General features: G+C 32.1%; 2 protein-coding genes and 1 non-coding gene across 5 annotated transcripts in view; 2 read left to right on the plus strand and 1 right to left on the minus strand.

The window, feature by feature from the left end:
* Positions 1–27,433, minus strand: part of LOC113516678 (leucine-rich repeat neuronal protein 1-like) — a 374,371-nt gene that overhangs the window by 89,659 nt on the left and 257,279 nt on the right. The gene's annotated exons all lie outside the window — the stretch shown is intronic.
* Trnan-guu (transfer RNA asparagine (anticodon GUU)) lies at positions 1,503–1,576 on the plus strand. The gene has a single exon. It is a non-coding gene; the product is annotated as a tRNA-Asn (tRNA).
* Positions 2,357–9,083, plus strand: LOC128202399 (uncharacterized). Its single transcript, XM_052902596.1, has 2 exons — positions 2,357–2,483; positions 3,085–9,083. The coding sequence occupies exon 2, from the start codon at positions 3,625–3,627 to the stop codon at positions 8,815–8,817; it is 5,193 nt and encodes a 1,730-aa protein (XP_052758556.1). The 5' UTR covers positions 2,357–2,483; positions 3,085–3,624; the 3' UTR covers positions 8,818–9,083.

Raw genomic sequence — 27,433 nt, forward strand, 5'->3', positions numbered from 1 at the left:
TATAAATGCACAAAGTACGGTGTGTTCCGTGTTTGCAGGACAATGGTTCGCAACTTTAACTGCAAGGGTTTAAGGTGTTTTTTGGAACTTTCTGCAGAGTACTTTTTATGTTAGATTTTAAAAATCGAATGTCGAAGTAAACTATTTAAATATTTGTATGTATGTGAGCGTGTTATGTAAAAAACTTTAAGTCGCATTAGTTGTGAATAAAATATCATCTTTTTAGCCCGCTTCACAAAGATGTTCTAAATTAGAATTTTTACTTAGTGTTTTCTTGTAGGAAATTTTTTATTATTGAGATGCAATCAACTTATTGAATTATTATTAACAACTTATTATTATCAATTGATCAACTCGCGTGATTTGTTTACTGACGTGGTAGTACCATACTAACTAGTCACGATTGAAGTTTTTTTTGCGCGTAATAAATATGGTGGTAAACTTTATTCATTTCAAAATAATTAATTGGCGTCATATTGTCGATTCAGCTGTGACAATGTAATCGACTAACACAACCACAAACTGAAATACGGACAAGAATCTCCCTTTATAAGCCGCAAAAATATAATATATTTTTTTAATTCTAAGTATTTTGACTCAATGGATATTTATGTCAGTTTACTGTTAACTATGTGTTGCTATTGTCTGGCTAAAATACAGTAGAATTATTATTTTTAAATAGTATATATATATATATATATATATATATATATATATATATATATATATATATATATATATATATAATTATTATTCTTTATTGCACTTGAACAATAGATACAGCGATTAGTTTAACAACTTGTTAGCAAGAGAGGTGTATGTACCCTACCTCCTACATGCTTGAATCTAACCCTTTAGCAATCGTATGATTTATTTGTTTTATATTAAATGTCATTAAATAAATTTGTTCTAAATTGTTTTTGAAAGCGTGTACTCTCAATTCGCTACTTCGTGAAATGTTCTGAATTTCAACGCGAACCTCAAAAGTTTTTTAATATAAATTATACACGATAAACATGTAACTTATGTAGCCATGTAGGTTTTTAATAGCAAGTATTGTTTATATTTCCAGAGGCCGAGTTTTAAGAATAAAGGTTCTTGGTCTTGTCAACTTGAATACTATACAATTAATTGGGGATATACGAGTATACCAACGTATAATGTTTAATTAAATTTCTGTTATCCAAGTAAATAAGTCACATAAAAAATTAATACTTACTTATAAGTATACATTTATGTACTTTTTAGGTATTAAAATATTTTTAATAAGATTGATGTTCACTTAGGTTTTCTTTATCTACGAGTATATCACACAACCACAACAATAAATAATATCCGAAGTATAATACTAAAAAACAAATATATAATAGCAATGTCTTGATAATGTTTATCGATAAATTAGTCATGCATTATAAGTTCTTTGTCACGTGCAAATAAAAGATGGCGTTATGAATCTTTGTTATCAATACATAGTATACAATATTTTCAATAGGTCTCCCGTCGCCTCCGTGGCGCAATCGGTTAGCGCGTTCGGCTGTTAACCGAAAGGTTGGTGGTTCAAGCCCACCCGGGGGCGTTCTTTTTGTGATGATTACAGGTGGCTATAATTAAATACTTCCATTTACACTTAAATTTTACGAATAATTTATGTACAATAATTATTAATCTTATTATGCTTTCATTAAATGGAATGAAAATGTTAAGATAATATTTGAGTTTATGTGGCGCACAGAATAAAAAAAAAAAAAAAATAAAAAAAAATAGATATATAATGTACTTCAAAGTAAAATTACACATACATACGTATGTACTTCTATTTTGCAATTCAATTTACGTCTTTACACGAATATAAATATATTAAATAGGTGTTTATATATGTTAAGTTTATTCTTTTTTATCTAATGTAATTAAAAAGACTTGCTGGCCATTCATACATAAGAAAAAAATAAATAAATAAGCAAATAGGCGACGAATTTAATTTGTAACAAGAAATTGAAAATAAAGTTTATAACTTTAGAAGTATTACCCGATTTCTAATCAATAATTAATACTGACGTCAATTATAGACTTTGTTTGTAAATTAATGGTTAACTCTCTAAAATTGATATCAAATTCTGTTAATGACAATTTCGTAATTGCGTGCTCGGCCTGTTCGAGCAGGCGTTTCCTTTTTTATTATTGTCCTACCGTCCACTGTTGTATTTCTGGCACGGGGCCATCTTGTTTTCACTTGGATAGTTGTAACACCATTCAGAACATTATTGTTAACATTTATTTCTAATAAAACGCATTTTGATCAACCAGAGTTTATTCTAAAATAAATTTCATTGTGTCCACGACGAGACATAGTAAATTGGCGACCGTGACAGGACCGCATCAAAATATACGGTCTGGAATTATATATCTACCGAAATTCATCATTGGAAGAAGCAAGTCGACGATTATATCCACCTGGTCATCAACAAGAACAATATAGTTGTCGTGTACGTGCTATCCCTATTGTTAATCAGTAGCAGACCTCGTGATATTCAAGAAGCAAAAGTACAAAAAACTCATAGTAAGAGACTACTATATATCGCTGAGCAGTGACGCATCAAAAGCATCACCTCGCAACATATTTATTCAGATAAGTCTCCTAAATATTCCTAACTAATAATTTCTTATATTTATAAAACCTAAAGTACATAATATATATTAAATTTCAGTATTGTTCTGCTTGTGCAAATCTACCTACGATAAAAATATTAGAATAAAAATATACTCCCTCTTACTAGAATCTGAGTCGTATTGTATGTATATTGTTTTTCATTTATTTTGAACTATTATAAATTATCATAATTCAATCAATCGTTATATTGATGAGAAAAGGGGAAGGTTTTTTCAAGTTAATGTACATACGCATTATATTAATGTCAACTCCTACCCACCCTTAAACAGATTAGTTTTTCATTTATTTTACTTTTATTTATATAAAATAACGAGTGTATATACTTGTATTATACACATTAAAAACATTATAGTTATGATAACGAAACGAACGTCATCACTTTACTCCAATTAAGACCCGTTGCCGACTATTTTCAGGTTGCTGCCTGTATCTATTGCTGTTCGACAGCTGATTATATTGCTATTGCTGTTATCATCACAGCCATCTGCCTGCACCTGGATATCGCCTGACGAGGAGCGTGAGCTTACCCATTTATTATATTTATAACTTTTTTCTAACATTTAACAAATTCAATTTGCAATCAGTGAAGGCTTCTTGTAATTCATTTGTAAGTTTCCTATCTTCACGATAAGTCCTTTACGGAGTTATCAGAAGTATTAGGATAGTAATAAGGTTAATATATTACGTAGTTTGTTATTTTATTATTATTTTTTTTACACACTGCTTTGGGTTTATTATATTACACATATATTAATAATAGAAAATTAACTAAAATAATAATCAATAGCATTTTCTGTTTTTATGTAAATTGCATGGAGTCTACCTACATGTAATTTATATAAATATATTTTTGTACAAACATATACATTGTAAAAACTTAATTTAACCCTTTGTCTCAGGTATATAATTGCGTAGAATATTAACTAAATTTATTTAACTAATTTTTAATAAACAAAATGACTGATCCACGAGCTTCATCTACAAGTATGTACAAAAATACTGATTATAAAGATCTAAGTATTAAACGCAGTTCTATTAAAGGACAAATTACTAAATTTAAGAATTATTTAGATAAGATTACAAGACAGCCTAAACTGACGAATATTGAAATAACCGAGTTATCATTAAAAATTACTAAATTTGAAAGCCTCTCAGCTAGATATGATGAATTGCAAACTCAAATAGAATTGGTAAATAATGAACATTTAGAATCTGAAATTGATGAGCGTGAACGCATTGAGCATGAGTTCATATCATGTTTAGCTACAGCAAAAAATGTTGTCGACGAGCAAAATCAAATAAAAAGTGTAGAACATGATAAGACACGACGCGAATCTCTTTTTCAAGAAGCTCAATGCAGTCTCGATCATAATGAGTGTCGTGTTAAATTACCTCAAATCAATATTGAAAGGTACAACGGATCGGTTTTTCGTTGGCTTGAGTTCAGAGACACATATACTAGCTTAATTCATAATAATGAGCACATCCCACCAATACAAAAATTTCACTACTTAATTTCATATCTAGAAGGTGATGCTGCTCGTGTTATTTCTAATATTGAAGTGTCATCGTCTAACTATAACAGTGCATGGCAATTACTTTATGATCGTTATAACAACAAGCGTCTACTCATAAATCACCATTTAAAATCTTTATTTAATGTCCAACAAGCCACTCGCGAAACTGAAGATTCTTTGCGCTATTTAGTTGACCACATAACCAAAAATCTACGTGCTCTCTCTAGCTTAGGTCAACCAACAGACCATTGGGATACCATTATTATTTTTATTATTACATCTAAGCTTGATAATCGTACACTTCTGAAGTGGGAAGAGCAACGTAATATTATAGATGAATTACCAAATTTAGAACAATTCAAGAAATTTTTAATTGATCGAGCATTTGTTCTCGAATCTATGCGTCGCAATAGATCTGACACTAATAATTTATTATCAGGTAATTCATCAACTTATAAGCATAATAATAATAAACACGCAATCAATACAAAGTCATTTGCTACTACTAGTCAAAATAAAGTATGGCTATGTATTATTTGTAATCAGAATCACAAAATTTATGACTGTCCAATTTTTAAGTCTAAATCCATTAAAGATAAGTTAATTGAAGTTTCTAAATATAAATTATGTCCTAATTGTTTACGGCAAGGTCACCCTGTTAATGAATGTCGCATGGGTCCCTGTAAGCAATGCAAAAAACCTCACAATACTTTATTGCATTCAATTGACAATACAAAAGTCAATAATGCGCAAATACGTGAAGAAAATTCAATGGTTAATTTCTCTAAAGAAGTTAATCGACAAGTTCTTTTATCGACTGCTCTAATTGAAGTTTTGAATCCAATAACCAAAGAGGCAACCAAAGTGCGTGCCTTATTGGATTCAGGCAGTCAATCATCATTTATTACAAAAAAACTACATAAAAAATTATCACTAAATTCAACTCCTATTTCCATGAATGTTATTGGCATTGGCCATAATGCTACCAATAATATAACTGAAAGTTCTATGGTACAAATACAATCTCTAAATAATAAAAGTAAATTTAAATTAAATTGCTTCGTTCTTGATAGACTTACAGGAAGTTTACCACAATTTTGTGTAAATTTAAATTTACCCAAACAGATTATGTTAGCGGACCCAACATTTGACCAACCAGGTCCTATCGATATGTTGATAGGTGCTGACCTCTTTTGGGACATTATACTATCTGAGCAGACTTCCTTAGGTCCAAACAAACCAAAACTTCGTAATTCTGTATTTGGCTGGCTGATCGGCGGTCCCATAAATACATGTAAAAATAATGATATTCATTGTAATAATATAATTGTCAATGCACCTTTATCTAAAGAATCGAATGTTGACGCCCTTCTTACTAAATTCTGGGAACTAGAAGAGCTTCCTCAAAAAACTATTTTAAATCCAATAGAATTAGCTTGCGAAAATCACTTTCGTACACATGCACATCGTCTTGAAACAGGTAGGTTTTCCGTAAGTTTGCCACTTCGAGACTCACCAAATTGCTTGGGTGATTCTTATACTCTTGCTAAAAAACGTTTCACTAATCTTGAGAAGCGTTTTCGAAAGAATCATACATTGAAAATGGAATATATTAAATTCATGACCGAGTATGAAAATTTGGGTCACCTTTCAGAATCTCCTATTAGATTGCCAAATCCATCATACTTTTTATGTCATCATGCGATTTTTAAAATAGAAAGTGAATCGACTAAAATAAGAGTTGTTTTTGATGGTTCCGCACCTTCGTCCTCTGGTTTCTCAGTTAACGATTTGCAGATGATTGGCCCAAATGTACAGGATTCTCTCTTCTCCATTTTAATTCGTGCCCGACAATATAAATATCTACTTACCGGGGATGTAGAAAAAATGTATCGACAGGTTGAAGTCAATCCGGATGACAGAAACCTGCAGTTGATATTATGGAGAGAAGACGAGTCTTTACCTATCAAAACAATGCAACTAAATACTGTCACTTACGGTACAGCAAGTGCCAGTTATTTAAGCACGCGATGCTTGTGGCAAGTTGGTGATGAGTGTACTGATGAATTAATAAAAACTATTATTCAAAAGGACTTTTATGTAGACGATCTAATTACGGGTTCAAATGACGAGATGGAATTACAATACATCCAAAATTCAGTGGCTACAGAATTGAATAAAGGATGTTTTAATTTACGTAAATACAAATCTAATTTACCCAATATTATTCAAAATTCTTCCAACATTGCTTCTCAGGGTAACCTGATTATTAGTGAATCCTCAAGTACTCTTGGTCTAGGGTGGAATCCTAATAGCGATACATTACATTTTCCTATAAATATACCAATTCCAAGCGAAACCATAACAAAAAGATTTATTATGTCTAATGCTTTTAAGATTTTCGATCCTTTGGGTCTGTTGAGTCCTTGTATAATGCAGCCAAAACTTATGCTTCAAAAGCTATGGCAGCTTAAAGTTGGTTGGGACGAACCCGTACCTGACAACATTGAGCAAGCGTGGCAGGATTTTGCCAATGGATTACCAGTTCTGTCCAATTTACAAATTCCTAGATTCGTTGCATGTGTTTCGCCAAAATTCATAGAAATTCACTCTTTCAGTGATGCGTCCCAAGTAGGTTACGGTGCATGTGTATACGTGAAAACTATAGATATCAACGGTGAAATTTTAGTTAAGTTACTTTGTTCAAAATCAAAAGTAGCTCCACTAAAACCTACTTCAATACCTCGCTTGGAGCTTTGTGCGGCACTTCTTGCTGCTCGACTATCCAAAGCAGTAATAGAGTCAATAAGGTATGTTCCTGACCGCATAATCCATTGGTGCGATTCCAGCATCGTATTGGGATGGTTAAAAGGAGATATATCTAAATTAAAAACATTTGTGGCTAATAGAATAGGTGAAATCCAAGAAAACACGCAGTCGTCTTCCTGGCGTTATGTTCCCACTGCAGAGAATCCTGCCGATTTAATTTCACGTGGTGTAAGTGCCGATCAGCTGTGTCATACAGACATGTGGTGGGAAGGGCCCAAATTTCTGCAAAAGAAAGAAGACGAATGGCCAGTTTTAAAACATGATAATTTTAATAATTTACCTGAGCTTAAAGTGGTTGCTACGTCCGTCATTGTAAACAAATCAATAATAGAAATGGAACGGTTTTCAAATCTTAATAGACTGCAAAGATCGGTCGCTTATGTCAATCGCTTTATATACAATATAAAAAACCCCAATATCAAAATATCAGGCCCATTAACTGTTGAAGAGTTGAACAAATCTTTTAACTTTTTATGCACTATATCCCAACAAGAAAGTTTTCCCATTGAACTTAAAGCGTTATCAAATGAAAAATTTTTGAATACGAAATCAAAAATATTATCATTGTCACCGTTTCTTGATAACGATAACTTAATACGAGTGGGTGGGCGTATAGACGCTTCAACCTATCCATATAATAAAAGACATCCAGTTTTATTAGATTCGTCTCATTATTTATGCAAATTGATATTTAGAGCAGAGCACATTCGCAACATGCACGCTGGCCCACAACTGCTTCTAGCCACAGTCAGACAAACTGTTTGGCCCATTAAGGGTAGGTTATTAGCACGAGCAACTGTACGTAAATGTGTACGTTGCCGACGAGTTTTAGGAAAGACGTTATTGCCAAAAATGGGTGATCTACCCTCACAAAGAATTACGCCAGATTTTCCTTTTACATCTGTTGGTATTGACATGGCTGGACCCTTTATTACATTAAATCGAAAGGGACGAGGAGCTAAATTATCTAAGTCTTATTTATGTTTATTTGTATGTCTACGGTACAAATGCGTTCATTTGGAGGCTGTAAGCGACCTCACTAAGGATGCTTTTATTATGACCTTACGTCGGTTTATATGTCGTCGCGGCAAGCCAGCGGAAATATTTTCCGATAACGGTCGTAACTTTGTTGGAGCCGCTAAAGAACTTAATGGTTTTCTAAAGACTAATAATGAAACATTATCTGAGTTTGCAGTTCAGGAAGGCATTAAATTTATTTTTACTCCTTCTTACGCTCCTCATTTTGGTGGTATTTGGGAAGCAGGAATCAAATCTTCCAAACACCTTATACGTCGTGTAATGGGCAATTCTCATTTAACCTTCGAGGAACTTTCGACTCTTTTTGCACAAGTGGAATCTATATTGAATAGTCGTCCATTGTGTCCCTTATCCTCTTCCCCAGACGACTTCCTATTCCTTTCCCCAGGGCACTTTCTGATTGGAAAACCGCTGAATGCTTTGCCATCCCCTTGTCTAGAAGACTATAAGGCAAGTTGCTTGCGTCGCCATGCACGTCTTGAGCAAATAAGACAGCATTTTTGGCGAAGATGGCAACAAGAATACATCTCTGAATTACAAGTACGGACCAAATGGAAACTTGATACAGCCAAAGTAAAGATTGGAGATTTGGTCTTGCTGCGTGAAGATACTCTTCCTCCGTTATGCTGGCGTACTGGTCGAGTAACAAAATTATATCCAGGACCTGATGGAATCTCTCGTGTCGCAGATGTAAATACAAAGACAGGATGTTACCGGCGACCTCTTGTTCGCCTCTGCCCTCTTCTTGCTGATGAAGACTATTAACGATGGAGATGGTTGAAGAGCGAGTCTTCAACGGGGGGAGTTTATGTTAATGACAATTTCGTAATTGCGTGCTCGGCCTGTTCGAGCAGGCGTTTCCTTTTTTATTATTGTCCTACCGTCCACTGTTGTATTTCTGGCACGGGGCCATCTTGTTTTCACTTGGATAGTTGTAACACCATTCAGAACATTATTGTTAACATTTATTTCTAATAAAACGCATTTTGATCAACCAGAGTTTATTCTAAAATAAATTTCATTGTGTCCACGACGAGACAAATTCAATAGATATAGAGTAGAGAATAATTATTATCTAGTGAAATATTAACAAGTTTGAAGCAAATCTGAATAAGTATTCAATGACGTAGATATTACAAGGTTAAACCTACATAATAACAATAAGAAACTAGGCGAAGCAAGGAAAATTTAGGAAAGTAGGAAAAGTGGGCATTAACATCTAGAAAAAAGGGAGATAAAAACTCATAGATTGTAAAAAGAATTATTAAAATTGGCTTCGTATCGGCAATGTGAAAGGATAATAATAAATCAACAAATACTACCTGGCATATAGTCAACTAGTTCCAAATTAAGCAGCAATCTATGAAGCAGAGCTTGTGTTATGGGTACTAGACAACTCACTACGTTACTATGGATCATCTTTCTTAATCAGCCACCATCTATTCCTAAAGCATGCATCCTTTTCCACAAGATTCATTCAATCTTTTCATATTTTTATGAACTGTTACTAGTCCTGTCGTTCGAGGTTTTCTCCTTACACTTTTCTTTGTATCCAGAGGGAGACTTTGTACAAAAGTCCATTGCTTGGGTACCTCTGTCCCATTCGTGTTTCTACCGTGAAGCAGTTGTATTTGCATGGCTGTGTTTCGGTTTGAAGGGTGGGATATGGCGTGAATTTACAGGGTACAGAGGAATAACATCTGAGTCCTCAGGAATGACAACGCATGGGGGGTATCATGGGCAAAACAGTATACTCTGTTATGTCCATGGTACTGCTCATGTCTATAGGCGAGGGTTACCACTTTCCATCAGGTGGGCCGTCAGCTTGTTTGCCATTCTAAGTTGTACAAAAAAAAACAAAGAAATACTTAAGTAATTAAGTTGCACAAAAAAAAATTTGATGAATTTGAGAGACCTTCTATTTTTGGAAATCATTTGAACATGGTGCAATATACGGTTGCCAGATGTGTTTTTTATTCTCCCCAAATTTCCAATAATTTCTCCGAATTGATATAATGTTCATTCATCATTATTAAACAATCATAAAGTTCTGCTTCTTTCGTTTTCTCTATATTTTACCAAGTATATCACTACGTCAGCGAAGAAAAAATACTTCGATAATGTCTGTTTTTATAAAAAATTTCCAAGAAATATCTAAAATTAGCTTTTGTTCGCAACTGCGTACGCGGGGATTTTGAATGTAGGCAAGTACTTCTAGATGGCGTGTCGAGATGAAAGATGCACTACATTTTAAGTTACACTTTTAGGAGCACAACTGCATCTAATTTGGTGCTGCATTTTATTTGGTGCATTAGTTTTTGCGTGACGCTGAAACAAACATATAAAAAAATTTAAAAATTAATCTTTTAGCTTCTATTGCTTAAGACCTCCAATATAAATTTTACTTAAATATCTCACAGATATTGCCTAGATACAGTTTTACCCTGTTATTCAGAAAAAATAAAATGCCACACAAACCTGTTGTAACTATTAGCTTTGCCACTGTCTTTCATATTGAGAAATTAATGCAAAAGAAGAGGAAGAATTAGAACAAAACACTAAAAGGTTTATGAGAGGTTTGACGTTTTAATGAATAAAGCTGTTATTATTGTTATGTTTGGGTACCTCTGTCCCATTCGTGTTTCTACCGTGAAGCAGTTGTGTTTGCATGGCTGTGTTTCGGTTTGAAGGGTGGGATATGGCGTGAATTTACAGGGTACAGAGGAATAACACCTGAGTCCTCAGGAATGGCAATCTGTCATTTCCATGGTACTGCTCATGTTTATAAGACGACGGTTACCACTTTCCTTTAGGTGAGTCGTCAGCCAAAAAAAAATATATACATAAGTGAAATTACGAAAAAAATACCCAATCCGGCAACACTGATGCAACACTATGAAAAACAAAGTGCGGACCGACCGACCGACAATACAACGCGTTCCTCCTCCCCGCGCTTTAATCATATCCTTGCAGCAAACAATACAAATACAGCCGAAACAAATGATCCACGTGATAAATCGTCGGACGTTACAGAAATAACTTTGTTCATTCCCTTCTTTTGTCCGATTGATTGCAGATAATTTCGACTTCCGAAAGAAATAGGATAGAAAATTGCCTTTTGGTAGTGGCTAAGTAGTAACGGTGTGCTATTTCCTTGGCTTCAGTTGTGTGTTCCAACGAAAATCACGGTAATGCATGAAGATTATTTATGAAAGTGTTCTGAAAGGTTTTTTTTCGAGGGCCGTACACGTGATTAGACATTTTCCTATGTGCTCCTATTTGCTCACTAACATTATTATACGGAAAGTCACTGTAATTATTTGTCTGTATTTTCCAGGGAGGAGGCTCAGGACCGTTCCTTATGGCGGTTTATGCAGGTCTATGTTCAACAGTGGACAGGTAATGGCTGATATGATCATGATAATATATATTTTTACATCAAAATGTGACAAAAAATAAGTTTATAATTTACTAGCGATTCGACCCGGCTTTGCTTGGATAGATAGAATTTTTGAAAAGAATATATATATATATATATATATATATATTCTTTTCAAAAATTATATTATTTTATTAATTATATTATTCTTTTTCCTATGTTATTCGCTGATAATGTAGATATCTATAGATGAAAAAAAAAATTTAAATTGGTTAACTAATTTTTGAGTTTACAAATACAAATACAAATGTCTTTATTGTGGATCATAGGTCAAATTAAGGTATTACATCAGTTAAATAATATCTCCATGTCCTGCTATATAAGCGTACAATATATGGAACAGTTAACAGTATATAAAACATAATATTTATCCATTTCTTACAAACAAATACAAATCTTTATTCCTTTTTTTTGGTATTATTTATGAACGAATATATGACATCGTTTTAATTTCGTGTGTACATAAAATTGCAGTCGATAGTTAGAAATATAATTTAAGTCTTAACAATGTACGTATATAAGCTAAGTCACTTATTAATACTTATAAAAATATCAAATCTCTCATAGACTTCTTTTAGGTATTGAACTGTTTTGTTTCTATCTTTGGTTCTAAATTCCTAATTTGAAAGTGACAAAACAGTGTAATAATTAAAATAGGTTTGTAGAAGGTATTAGTTTTTTTAATGAGGGGGTAATTAAATATTTTTACATTAGTTTTTACCCGCGACTTTGTCCACGTGACCTCCATATATTGGTTGACCTGGATAAATAATCCGTACTTATTTTATCATTTACGTTTTACTTCACTCCAAGTGCGTACCAAATTTCATGACAATCTGCTGAGTCATTAAAGTGAGGTAATCAACACACAAACTCACATTCACATTTATAATATTTAAACACACTCACAAATGAAAGTTGCATTTGGTTTTATGTATTTTTTTGCCATTTATGTTATCTCGCTTTTTTTTTGTGTATGTATGTTGAAATTTGTGTGCTGTAAGTAATGCAAATAAAATTATCTAAAATTATCTATCTATCTATCTATCTAAAAGAACAGAGCTCGAAAATGTTACATTATCATCTTTTCAGCCAGAATAAATACATGGGAGAAAAGAAAATCACACAAAAAGATAAATGCGTGAATCATAATACCGCTGTGAGGTAAATTACCGACAATATCAGTGAATATTTCTTCAGAAAAACGAACATCGGTAAAGTCGTACCTAGTGTACTGAGTTTGAAAAATCCTTTTTCTAAACACACGTCAGCGTCTTAAGCTCACCGCACACACGAATGATGGAGTACCAGTCGCTCAAACAGCGTTTGAGGCATTGAAAAATGCACTTCGCTTCCACAAGAGATTATTTCCGTACACTTTTATATTCGGCAGTACTTACATCTTGTATTAATATTATGAAGAGGGGGAATTTGATTGTTTGTTTATAATGTTTTTTTTTTTATGCAACTTAGAATGGCAAACAAGCTGTCTACCCATCTGATGGAAAGTGGTAACTGTCGCCTATAGACATAAGCAGTACTATGGACATAACAGAGCATATTGTTTCGCCCATGATACCCCCCATGTTTTACCATTCCTGAGGACTCGGGTGTTATTTCTCTGTACCCTGTAAAATTCACTGTCATATCCCACCTTTCAAACCGAAACACAGCCATGCAAACACAACTGCTTCACTGTAGAAACACAATTCGGACAGAGGTGCCCAAGTAAACGATTTTTGTACAAAGTCTCCCTTTGGTAGACTTAAAATCTACTCAACCGATTTTAAAAATTCTTTCACCTATAGAAAGCTGTATTATCAGCAAGTAATATTTTTATTGATTTATTAATTAAATTTCCTTGTTTCCATGTCCTTACAGGATACATCCCAATTTGACATGGTACAACAAACAACAATGGTTAGATTCCAGCTCTTGTGAATTTCGTCAGAGAACATATAAAGAGGTCGGTACCTCTATTCGAAATATTATTTAAAAAAACAAGTGCTGTAATAAAATATAGACTGTATATTATTGTCTAAACTTCTATCTACTCGTGTGAAACCGAGCCGTATCACTAGGTGGATAGTACAAAAATAACTAATAGTTACTTAATATTTATATAGGATTGTTAAGCAATCTATCTGTTACTGCTATCTACTCTGTACTAATTGATTTTTAAAGACGATATACGTTCAGAAAATAGACAAAAGCGCTTTAGTGTTATTTCTATGTTTAATTTTTGTTATTCGTTGGAAATAACAGAAATTAGTTGGGGAGTACGATGACGAGAAAGTGGAATGGTTGATGGAAAATGATAATTTTTTCCGAAGCTTGAGCAATAGTAAGGTCATCTAGAATAAATTATACTAACCGTGAGGATACCCCATACATAGCATTTTCCATCTTCTCTCGCTTTGGAGATTGCTTTGGCTAATATAGTTTTCAAACAAAAAATAATCTTAAGTGTTGTAGATGAATGAAAATGTAGACAAATGAATGATTGACCCGATCTAAAGACAGTTTTATTTATTTTCCATTGAAATAAACTATTATATTAAAAAATCTCTTTGAATGTTTCAGTTTTATATATAATATAATATATATAATTTCAATAGTGTTTTGGTTTCCGACAATTGTTTATTTATTTTCCTATATATATATATATATATATATATATATATATATATATATATATATATATATATATATATATATATATATATATATATATATATATATATATATATATATATATATATATATATATATATATATATATAATATCTGTATATTGTAGTTATAACATATAGATGTTAAGTGCAAATACATATATCACTATCCGACTAATATGGGCGATATACAAATAGGTGATCATCTTTTTCACCACCATGACTGACAACCCAATATATAGATGTCATGCCGTTAGCGATATTACCCATTCCTAGTCGTTACACTTCTCAAATTACGTTTTTAGCTTATTGGTAAAACAAATGGTAGCTAACATCGGACCCGAATTTCGTAATTCTGCAGACTTATCGATAATTACATTGAGGGATTACTGCGAATTAGGAGGTTTTGCAAAGGGGATCCCAAAATTCAGGATTACTGTTACACTAGAGGCTTTGTATTAATTAGATTATAGAAGGGTAAACAAAGTATTGACGGGTACACAGTAATGAATAGTGCTGAAGTTAATTAAAAAGTCGTGAAGATGTTACATGTATGGTATATAGCCAAAACGTTTCAGAACAAATCTAGGCTATTTCTCAGCTGTTAACAGAATGCAGTTACAGTATAGTCAGTTGTCACGATTGCTTAATATTAATATTAACACGACCTTAAACAAATACAAATCCATTTTGTGTAAATTCTATAGTTTTATTTAGTTAGCTTAATAACAGTATGGTATGTATCATCACACTTATGTATAGATTATAAGTGTACAAATGTAGTTATTATATATATATATATATTACTGTAGTCTAACTATTTATTGTATACCTAGTACTGTAGTTTTTATAATTTTTCATATTTATAGTTATATATGGTATAATATGAATACGCGTGTCGTATATGCATAATATGAATACCGGAGGGAGACTTCGGTCCCATTTGTGTTTCAACCTTAAAGCAGTTGTGTTTGCATGGCTGTGTTTCGGTTTGAAGGGTGGAATATGGCGTGAATTTACTGGGTACGGAGGAATAACACCTAAATCCTCAGGAATGGCAACGTATGGGGGGTATCATGGGCGAAACAGTATACTCTTTTATGTCCATGGTACTGCTCATGTCTATAGGCGACGGTTATCACTTTCCATCGGTGGGCCGTCAGCTTGTTTGCCATTCTAAGTTGTATAAAAAAAAAGTCAAGTTTATAATGTAACCATATTAGCATTTATTGTAAGTAGATATAAATGTAAGCTTTGTTGGTTGTCCTTAAATAAATAAATAAAATAAAATGTACATATTATTTACGGTCCATGTTCAGGGCAATGTTTATTTGTTTGATTTTATAAAAAAAAAAACTAGCTACTTCAATTATTCTATAAGGAATTAATCATGAATAAGTATATTATTTCTTAATATATAAACCGCAAAATGACATCCAAAATATATTATTATACATATTTATAAATTATTATATATATAAATAGATTATGGGCATTTATGAGCATTATATTAAGATTGCATTGTCTAATATATCGTTTTGCAAAATTAATTACCTACTTTGTTGTTATACATATTTCGTTTTTTCCTGTGATATTTTTTCTTTTTTATTGTATTGTTTTTGTGACACAACGATAGTTTAATCATATCTTATTCTTACTAATGTTATAAACATAAAAGTTTGTTTGTTCATTTGTTACCTTTTGGCGGTTTAACGACTTAATTAGTCGCCATAAAATTTGATATATAAGTATAGGATGGAGAGGGTCATAGGCTACTTTTTATCCCAGTCAATGAACACATTCTGGTCATGCAGACAAAACCGCGGGTTAAAGCTAGTATTTATATATTTAGAGTCATATCAGTGGGTAGTACCAGCTTTTTCAATTATAAATGGATTGGAATAGAGATTCGACATATTAATATTTTGGGTTTATTTGCTTTGTTACGTTATTGGAAACCCTTTTTAAATTAATTCACTTTTGACATTTTAATGTATCAAAAAGTATGAGGTGATGTGTACCATCATTCGATACTAGACATAAGACTAATATGTAGTAGAATCAATAGTGCAATGACGCTATTACCACTCGATTATTATTGTCACCTCTCCAATTAAACGATTATTGGAGAACGCGTCCATCGAAATCGAGTCGGTGGCTCGATTATGTCCTATTCGATTCGCACCGCCGCAGTGAGTGCTTGGTTGCGGGCCATCCGTCTCCGGCGGGCAATATCTTCGACATTGATTAATACGCACGGCCAGGGCACCGAGAGCATCAGTTAATGAAATAACCGTCCACCTCGATGGCTTCTTAATACACGCAACGTATTCGTGTTTGTTTCGTGTTGCAAGTCATAATTTGTTTGCAGATTGGATTCAGAGTTTGGAGGTGTTGCCATTAATTTATTGCTGAATATAGACCAATACGACTAAGACGTGAGACCATGCCAGGATCCGGCTTAGAATAGATCATCCCTTTCTTACCTGTGGATATCGTAGAGGCGACTAAGGGTACTTAATGGTCGATGGATAGCAGCGTCCCTCTTTAAACATTACTAAAAGTCTAACTGTGGTTGCCAATCCGCCTGCCAAGCGTGGCAACTAATGTCAAACCCCCCTTCTATGGGAGAGGCCTATGTTCAGCAGTGGAAAATTAACGACTGATATGATGATAATAATTATGAGAAAGAATAATAAACCTGAGAACATCATCTCGTTTTATATCATGGACTCGTTAGCGACATCGACTCTCTACTATAGATAGAATAGAATAGAATAGAAACATTTATTGCCAATACCACTACTACTATAGATAGAGCATCGAGTATCAAAAACGTGTCGAAATTTAGCCAATTAATTTGCCGAGTGGCTGATTTTTTTTTTAATCAGAATATAGTATGAGCCTTACAATACTTGATATATAATATTTATTGATTTAGCTGTGATATTAAATTGAAACTTTAATTTAGAAAAATAGCGCTGCAAAATCGACCGCAGTGTTTTTGAGACAATTTCAAGAAAACTTTTTTTTTTTTATTTTCGTACGGCTCGCCATCGACAGGGAGTTCACCCTCATACCTTACAGTCTAAATGGTCGCGTACAACGCGGTTTCAGAGATGTTTTCTCTCACGAACACTTAGGTTATGGATTGAGCTCCCTGCCGAGGTTTTCGTAAGAGACTACAGCATGGGGTTTTTCAAAAGGAGGGTAAAAAGGTTCCTTCAGGGTCGGCAACGCGCGCGTAATATCTCTGGTATTGCAGACGTTTATAGGCTATGGTAACCGCTTACCATTAGGTGGGTCGTATGCTTGTTTGCCACCTCAGTGGTATAAAAAAAAGACTATATCCATATGTATTTAAATATTTAATTATAATGGTATAAAAAAATCCATACACTGCACTAGATGCAAATACAAAAGGCATCTAAAACCCATGGAGAAGAAGCTAACGACTCGTGAGAGATAAGCTTGTATTGACGTGCAAGCGAGCGGTACATTCGTCATTCTTACCCATTGCACTTCTAAGACAGCAAACAACCATTAGCAAATAAAAGAAATAAAGACATTAAGAGCGTTTTTTGTTTACGAGCTGATGCAGGTTTGCATTAGGGAGAATATATTTTATTTACTAAAAATAAGACGGTACCTATTACGTATGAATGAATATTAATTTGCAAGAAACATGATAAGTACTCGTTTATTTAGGCGCAGCTATAGTAATAGAATTCATATTACATTCATTATAAGAAACTTTATAATTAATTATTTTAAATTTGTCATGTACATAGTTACGCACAGCGTCGGCTTAGAGTGGTGGTAATATTATATATATATATATATATATATATATATATATATATATATATATATATATATATATATATATATGAACAATAGAATATAATAACAATTATACATTAAAATAAGACAATCGTTTTACTGGCTTAAGAATTTAAACTCTGAGCATAAATAAATAAATGTCCAATTCATTACAATTACTGTACAATCTGCATGAGCGAAACAGGGGCTCATTAAATGTAATATATACGTACAAAAAATATAGTACCACTTAAATCTCTCAGGTTTGTGTGTAGTATTTTATATTTTGTTTTCAAATAATAAGTATTGATTAATTTACCTATATTATATACAATTTACAATTTATTATATATATATATATATATATATATATATATATATATATATATACAATTTATATATTTATGTGTTACTATAATTATTAATTATATTAATAATTATAATAAAATACTTTGTAATGGTAAATGGTAATTAATATTTTGCTGTATAAAATCAGTTCAGTAAATTATAACAAAACTAAACTATTGAATTTCGTATTTTATTGTGGAACACCATTTTAATTATTATATATTCATGTTTTTTTTTTTATTAACTTTTTCTCTTACTTGTATTTTATTGTAGTATTTTATTATAAATTTAATTTAGAGGAATATAAAAATATCAATGACATGTAACTTAAAGTTATCGGAGATTACTTTATCGTAGTCACATAATGCTATCCATTATAAGTTTCCAAAGAAAGTAAATATCTACTGAAATGGTTTAAAAATAAATGTCTCCAAATCCAACTTGCATTTCCCGTGTAACCCCACTATTAACTCCGTGGACCATTACAGAATAAGACAACAAAATCGGGCAACTTCCGTGGATTCCCTTATAATTTCTTTTTGATGCCGGAATAAGTCCGTATTCGGGAAGTTAAATTACGTATGTTGTAAGGCGGAGTGCCGTATCGAGATTGGTATCGAGCCGGGTATAAATCGTGGGACGTCGCCGCGAGGCCGCCATATTGGATTACGAGAATTCGAAGAAGAGTACCTATTCTCTTAAGTTTCATTAAACGATGGTAGTGATACGAGATGTGGGGTGTAACTGCGGAGATCGGATGAGATCGGTCTAACTTTCGACTTGATTTAGCGTTGGGTCTATTTCGAAGTCCCCAGTTCGGCTGATATGTGATTCTGATATATTTTTACGATTTTTATCCTAGGATTAAAGAAAAAAGATGTGATTTTACAATATCAGTGATTTAGAATATTTTTTTATGAATGTGCATTAATTGTTTACGAGATATTATATAAGCTAGATGGAGCGACGATTTAAAACTTTTTAATTCAGTAAATTTAGTTGTCCATTGATACGTCAGCTCGTCACGTCTTCTCTTTATCTGTGTTTATAACTGAAAGGCGTTATAAACGAATTCAAAAACATTCCAAGAAATACAGTATCAATTTCTGTTCAAACGAAGATCTATGGAGTTCCTTGTAATTTAATTAATATAATAAAAGTGTAGTTAGACGATGTCTGTACATAGGAGATATTGAAGAAAACTTAAAATTTCAATATAAGCAATAGAAACCAATACAATAAGTTATAGAATTTTTGTCTGTTTGTTTGTATATTTGTTTCGGAAACACGTAAATAGAACTATACCAAATTGAATATGGTTTTCACAGTTGTGTTCCTGAAAGTCTGACCTAAAGCGTGGTATCTTGATATACTATCCAAAAGTTGTTACTTACTTCCAAAATCTACACGTGCGAAGTTGCGAGCTAAAGCTAGTTACCTCTAAAATAAAATGGTAGTATATGCTTTTAAATCTTGGATTATTAGATAGAGCATCGAGCCTTAAAAACGGGTCAACTTTTTGCCAGCTAATTATCAAATTAGCTGACTTGTTTTTTTATTGATGTTCTATATACTTACACACACAGTGTATCTTGACGTATCTATATTTAATAATTTAATAAATAAAATTAGTTTTAGCGCATTAAAAAGGTGCAGCATTTCTGAGACAACATAAATATAGAAGTTATAAAGTTTTACCAGAGGGAGACTTTGTACAAAAGTCGATTGCTTGGGTACCTCTGTCCTGTCTGTGTTTCTACCGTGGAGCAGTTGTGTTTGCATGGCTGTGTTTCGGTTTGAAGGGTGGGATATGGCGTGAATTTACAGGGTACAGAGGAATAACACCTGAGTCCTCAGGAATGGCAACGCATGGGGGGTATCACGGGTGAAACAGTATACTCTGCTATATCCATGGTACTGCTCATATCTATAGGCGACGGTTACCACTTTCCATCAGGTGGGCTGTCAGCTTGTTTGCCATTCTAAGTAGTATAAAAAAAAACACTCGTAATAGTTTATCACGTAAAATTGTATGAAAAAGTTTCTCGAAGCATTTGTATGAAGACACTATCTATATAATTTAAGTTCCAAATATACATCGTATAAAGTAAAAATCCCCGAATGCTCCCCCTATTCAATAGTGTTCCGTACACTACCTAAGTGGCTCGGAATCTCCAGGCATCAGATCCCTCATTAAACGGCAACCCTTCAGTCCCGGCGCTATCGCGTGACGATCTGGGATCGTCATCGGGGGCGGCAGTAAACAGGATCCCTTAACCCCTACCACGGGACAGCGATCCCGCAATTCACTCGTTTTAATCAAAGATCCTGAAGATAGTTCGGCAAGTGAGGTCTTATTTTGGACGACATCTGATATAAACTTGATCTGTAGTGGGGTGGGTGTGGGGGACGAATTTTGAAATAAATTCACAAGTTAATAGGAAATCTTGTGCAAGAAAATCGATGGATTTTAGTGTAGAATAGGGAAAAGAGTAGAAACCTATTAAAGTTAAAATAAAAAATAACAATAAAAAAGTTAATTCTGGTTTAAGGTTAATCTACAATATTTAGATTAAAAGCGATTACTTCAATTAACAGAACAACTAGCTTTTACCCGTGACTTTGTCTGCGTGACAAAAATGTGTTTACTGCACGAGATAAAAAGTAGCCTTTTACTATACTATATGCTATATGGTGAGTATATACAACATTTTAAAGTCATTGATTTAACCGTTAAGGTGGTATAAAATAACAAATAAACTCACTTTCACATTTATAATGTACGTAAGGATTATTACATGTAACTAATACTTAAATGTTGTTACTATTTAACTTTATAAATTGAATGTAGAACTTAATGACAGAAAGAAAATATAACGGTAGAATAACTTGGAAAAACTGTTTGTTTGTTTGTAACACGTTACTGTACAGTAAAGTCTTAAATTATATAACACAGAATTCTTAATAAAAGAATGAGGATGATGGTGGACTTATCCCATAAAAGGTATCTCTGCCAGTCAACCTTTGAATGTTTGACAGAAATTGTGAATCGGTGGCGACAAAAATTTCGTAGTAATCTCACAGCCTTGAGATGTCTTGAGTTTTTTTTTATAGCATCTCATCCTCTCATCTCATTCTCATTCACGATCCGGCGGCAATAGGTTCGTTTAGTAAACAGATAACGCACTTTCCTATTTACTGTCGCCACTGCAAATTTACGACTCGGCAATGAAAGGCGAACACTTTTAGTCAAACAAATTCGTAAGGATAAAACGTTCGTGGCGTATTGTCGACGAGGTTTGATCAAATTTAGATGGATCAAGGCGATTGGAAGGACGTCCCTCTATTCCATTCTATTTACATTTAAAGCATTTAAAATAGATAAATGCTAGAACTATCCACTAGCTCCAGTGAATAGTGATCGCATGGAGTAACTGGCAGAGATGCAATACAAGTTTATGCATTCACTGTGAAACTAGAGCGTGTATCTGTAAATAGACGTTGTAAATAGTGTACGAAGAATCGAATGGTGATCATTTTGTGTCCAATCGAGTGATTTAATCATTTTGAAATCTTTTAATAAATATTTATAAAGTTAAAATGGAAAGTATTTTCTATTATTCCATCTTCATTTACAATATAGTAAATCTTATATATATATATATATATATATATATATATATATATATATATATATATATAAATATTGATATTAATACATATACAATATACATATACTCACTCTTAAAAATCTATACATGTAATATACAACTATAATTCTAATGATGATAAATCAGCACAGTAAATAAATCAAGAAAAAGAAATTAATAAAAATTAATTCTATATTATATGTAAATTTTAGTATTATAGTACTCTGACACTTCTCTAAGGTTGACTGGGAGAGAATGCTTTTAATGCATTAAGTATGCCTTGTATACATACATGTACTAATGAATAAATAAATAAATAAATGGAATAATATACCAGTGGAGACTTTATATAAAAGTCTATAATATATGTATATGTAATATATTTGTATGGGTGCTTGCTTGGTTGTAATTCGTAAGGGTGGAATGTGTCTGTGAAATTTACAGGATATGGAGGCACAACACCGAATTTGTTTGTTACCGTCTTGGCGCTGCAACGACTCGACGAATTGTCATGAAATTTGGTATTTATATATGTATTATATGAGACGGTTACGAGTTAAGATTATGCCATAATTAACAATGGAAGAAGTCGCGGATAAAAGCTAGTTGTCTCTGTGATGCTATTATTTTTATGTAAACGTAATGAACGTGTCTATATACATATGTGACGGGAAATTAATAAAGTCACTGTGTTCTTGTCATTTCCGATAATTGTTTTGTTTTCTGATGCGAGCTGCATCCCGCAGCGAGGGGAGACATTGTGACGCAAAGCGCCAATTGAAGCGCCTTAAGAAGACTTCTGGATGAAGTCGAAACAATTGTCAGAAATGGCAAAAACAAAGTGAGTTCTTTGATTTCCCGTTACATATGTATATAGACATCGATAAAAAAATGAAAATTTTATGAATTAAGTCGAAACAATTGTCGGAAACAGCAAACATATAGTGAGTTCTTTAATTTCTCGTTACATAGGTAGGTATATAGACATCGAATGAAAAGTGAAAATTTTATGGATTAAGTCGAAACAATTGTCGGAAACGGCAAACATATAGTGAGTTTTTTAATTTCTCGTTACATAGGTAGGTATATAGACATCGAATAAAAAATGTAAATTTTATGGATTAAGTCGAAACAATTGTCGGAAACGGCAAAAACACTGAGTTCTTTGATTTCCCGTTACATATGTATATAGACAATAAAAAATAAGTTTTATATAAATAATATGTGGTGCAAATAATATGTGGTGCAAATAAAATTCATTATTACCTCTCTCTTTCTATTTAAACACATCTGTGTATATGACACTTTGAAAAACTAGTTTTATATAGTCAGACTACCATCGCTGCCGTACTGACTCTCATTTTACGCAACGGGCCATAAAAACTCTGAGTTTTACTATACTGCTAGGATTCCGAAGTTGGTACATAACTTTTTATGTAACGAGAATGTAATTGAAAAACGCCGGCCAAGTTTCTAGTAGGGATTCACAATTCCAACTTCACATTATCACTTTTACGCTAGCATTGACTCGCATAAAATTACGGATTAATAATGGAAATTACCTTATTATTTTCATAGAAATGATAGATAATTTATTTGCATTATTTACTTACAGCACACAAATTACAACATACATATACAAAAAAAAGCGAGATAACATAAATGATAAAAAAAAATACATAAAGCTAAATACCATTTTCGTTTGTGAGTGTACCATAGCAATACAAAATAGCCACAACTTAGTTTATTGCTTCGCCCTCAAAAGAGCAAAGCACTGATAAATAAAATGAGTAATTTAATAATAGTATTTTTTAATAAAAATTAATGAAAAGGTAATTTATAATTTTGTATTAGTAGTAAGTAATTACTTGTAACTCTTTGTAACGACAACATAACCTTCAACAAAAGAGCATATTCCTTTTTAAAAGGCCGGCAGCACACCTGATGATCGAAACATTAAACCAATTAATCTCTATTTAAAAAAAAAAAAAAACTTAATTAAATCCCACTACCTGTCCTTATAATCACTTAGTCTTCCTTAATTACTACAAGAATTATGTGTTATATATGTAGTATGTCTTGCTTAGACTTTTTTGATGTGTTTATATGTATGTTAATATATCACTATTGAAAATTCTTCTAAAAGTCCTGTAAAATTGGAGCAACAAAATGCTAGATAAATAAATAATAGATTTTTGATTTATACTACTAATAGATATCAGTAAACTGTGTTATGGTGGGGTTAATTTTTCCTTTGTTTATACAACGTATGAGAGTCTCTCTTAGATACTTACGACCTTAATGAAGGATGATACATACATTTTTTATTTTTTTTTATTACACAACCTGTTCACTCAGAAGATCTAAACACTAAACCAACTAACAGAGAAAATTGATTCATTTACTTGAATTTCTCTGAATATATATAATACCAATCTTATATAGAGCTATGTTTGTGAATTCATTCATATATAGTTGCCACACTTGGCAGGCGGTGTTTTTTAGTTTTTAAAATATATTAAATATATAGTAATTTTATTAAAAAGGAGTTTTTGTTTGTGATTTGAAGTTAGTGTCAGTTTAGTTTTTTTTTTTTGTTCGCTTTTTTGCTCCCTTGGATTGCTTTGTATATTTTTTATATAATTATATTATAATTATACTTATATATTATACCAGCGTATAGTCATTTCGTCCACAGGCGGGTTAGCACATTGGGTTACATATAAAAAATAAATTAAATAACTATGTATTTAGATTGAATCGAGAACGTGTGTTATTATCGTGGATATAAGTTATAAAGTATCAATTCAAACATGAATCAGCTTTCCGCTGTGTTAGTCCCCTGAAAACTATCGACTGATTAATGGTAGAAGTTACGCTTTAGTTTCTGATACGGGAATAAACATGATCTAGCTCATAGTTCCGAAGTTTATTCTATTCTATATTCAGTACATTTATATATCTACATTATTGTACGTATGCATATGCTCTATATGTATTTAAAAAACGAACAGAGTTCCGTGCCTCCAGTCTGAACTGTTTATAATTACTCTTCTCCATCCAAAGGTTGCCTGGAAGAGATCGCTCTTAGCGATAAGGCCGCCCATTGTTTTCTCAGTGTCCTTTTTTTTGTATTTTTCTTTTAATTCATAATTGTAACTCATTTTATTGTATTTAGTTATATTTATAATTAGTTTACTATTGCAATTTTTATGAGGGAACAAAAAAAAATAGCTGTCTATGAATCTATTCTATTAGATTGAAATATTTCGAAGTTATATCAGTAATACATTTTGAATCTGATATATACAAAGAAAAAAGAGGTTCTTGTTAATTGTAATTTAATATAAATTTGTAATTTAAAGTATTATTTTTGCACTTTATATGTTATGATTTATGTACAAAAGCATATAAAGAAATAAATAAATACTATACTGGCAAAACTTCCCTTATGGAGAAGGCTTATGTTTAGTCAGGTGTTTTAGTAGCTTAATCATTCATAAAATTTGATATTTGGGATGCAGGGCTTTTTATCTAAATTAAATGGTAGCCAGCCAGGTATTTCTGTTTTGAAAAAACAGAAACTTGGCTGGTAGATAGTATTAAGTTCACCTTTATATAGCTCGTAAAATATGATCATTGTAGAGTAAATAAATAATATACTCATAAATATTCACAATATATGTATATATACATACATATATGATTATAAAATACTAGTTGACTCTGCAAACTCGCGCTCTCTCCCTTTCTTCTTTTGTTCTCCACTTCTACTTACCGGATAATTTTTTCCTTATCTGTATTATTCTATTTCTCATATTAAAGCAAACAATACCCGCATGTTTACAAAAAAAGATCATTAAAATTGTTAAGCAGTTTTGAGGATTAGCATGAACAATGTGACACGGGATTTTAATATATTAAGATATACGTACCGGTGAGGATAGGCTTGTCTGAAGTACAATATCGGATATACATGGTCCCGACAGTTTACAATAGATCCTAAATCATCAATGTACTAGTAACATGTAACTTTGTTGACGACTTACGTCTTGCGCAAACAGATCTTAGTCCCAGTTGACGAGTTGAAGCGGAAATAACAACAAACTAAAAGTAAAATAAATAATATACAAAAAAAATAAATACGAGTATATCTTTTTATAACAAATTTGCGTCGACATATCTGTAAGTATTTGTTTTTGCTCCGCAAATAGCGACTTTAATTGTAAACAATATGTTTTGTAAAGGAAGTATTATAAATATGAGAAACTTGGTATTTTCTTAGGTTATTTACCCAATATTTTAAATATTTGAATTTGGAACATAGAATTGCATGTTCCTATGAAAGATTTTATTTTTTATTGTACCAAAAAAAAATTAACGGTTTAAGAATTCTTTTGGAAATTATTTAAAAATTATATTAGAACAGTAATAGTAGTTGCAGAGATATAGACAGACGGATGAAAAAAGTCACACTATATGGGCTTTATACTATTTTGTTATAAAATCTTAAAAAAAAAATAGTCATATTGCTTTATATTTTTATGTACTACCAGTACTTTATTTAAAGCGGAATCAGTCGCATTTGGTACTTATTATTTCAGGTTTTCCCTCTGCCAACTCATATCGAAATTGGCTTAGCAATTGATACTTTTATTATGTAACTTACAATGGCAAACAAGCTGACAGCCCACCTATTATATTATATTATAATTTATGTTCAAATAAACGTGATAAAGTAATTTTGCATATCATAGAAAGTTTAGTAGTGCAATTAGAACGCGAGCGCAAATATTAGTTGGAATTCATCCAACGCGCAGAACGTTCGCGATAAATGATGACCCTTAAGGGGTTATTATATAAATAGGTTATGTTCTTTGCGCACAATTTTATATAAAAATATATACCAAGTTTATCACAAGGTAGTAATTTCAGGCGAGTCTCCTGGGTAAATTCAAGCGTCTATTTCTAGCAATGTGTGTTGTTGTTTCACTTTGAAAAGTAAGAAACGGAGTGCTATGTCTGATGTAAAGAGGTTACTAGATTGATTTTCTGTACATATTTATATAGTATATTGTGTAATTTATAAATTTAAGCGTTTTACTACTATTTGTCGTGACGTCATAAAAGATATATTTTTTTGCCCGTTTTAGTAATAAAAATTTTGACGTAAAGTATATATAAGTAGTCACATGTCACATGTATTTTATTTTATATCTGTGATTGTAGAAATTTAATCTGCAATGATTCTGTAGTCACTGCAGTAAATTGAAAGTTTTCAACACTGCTTTATTCTTCAATTATCTTTGATAGTCATCTAATATTAGATGTTAATAGGATAAAATCGAAATAATTAGCGACCTTTTAAATAAGAATCAGAATCTTTTAATATTAAATTTCATCATCATCAGCCATTATCTGTACACTGACATTAATTGAACTTAGACTTC

The sequence above is a fragment of the Galleria mellonella genome, unplaced genomic scaffold (genome assembly GCF_026898425.1).
Source record: "Galleria mellonella isolate WM207_F2 unplaced genomic scaffold, CSIRO_AGI_GalMel_v1 utg93, whole genome shotgun sequence".
Lineage (NCBI taxonomy): Eukaryota > Metazoa > Arthropoda > Insecta > Lepidoptera > Pyralidae > Galleria > Galleria mellonella.

Excerpts from the sequence above, each read along its gene's own strand:
- LOC128202399 (XM_052902596.1), top strand. The coding sequence starts at position 3,625 with ATGACTGATCCACGAGCTTCATCTACAAGTATGTACAAAAATACTGAT.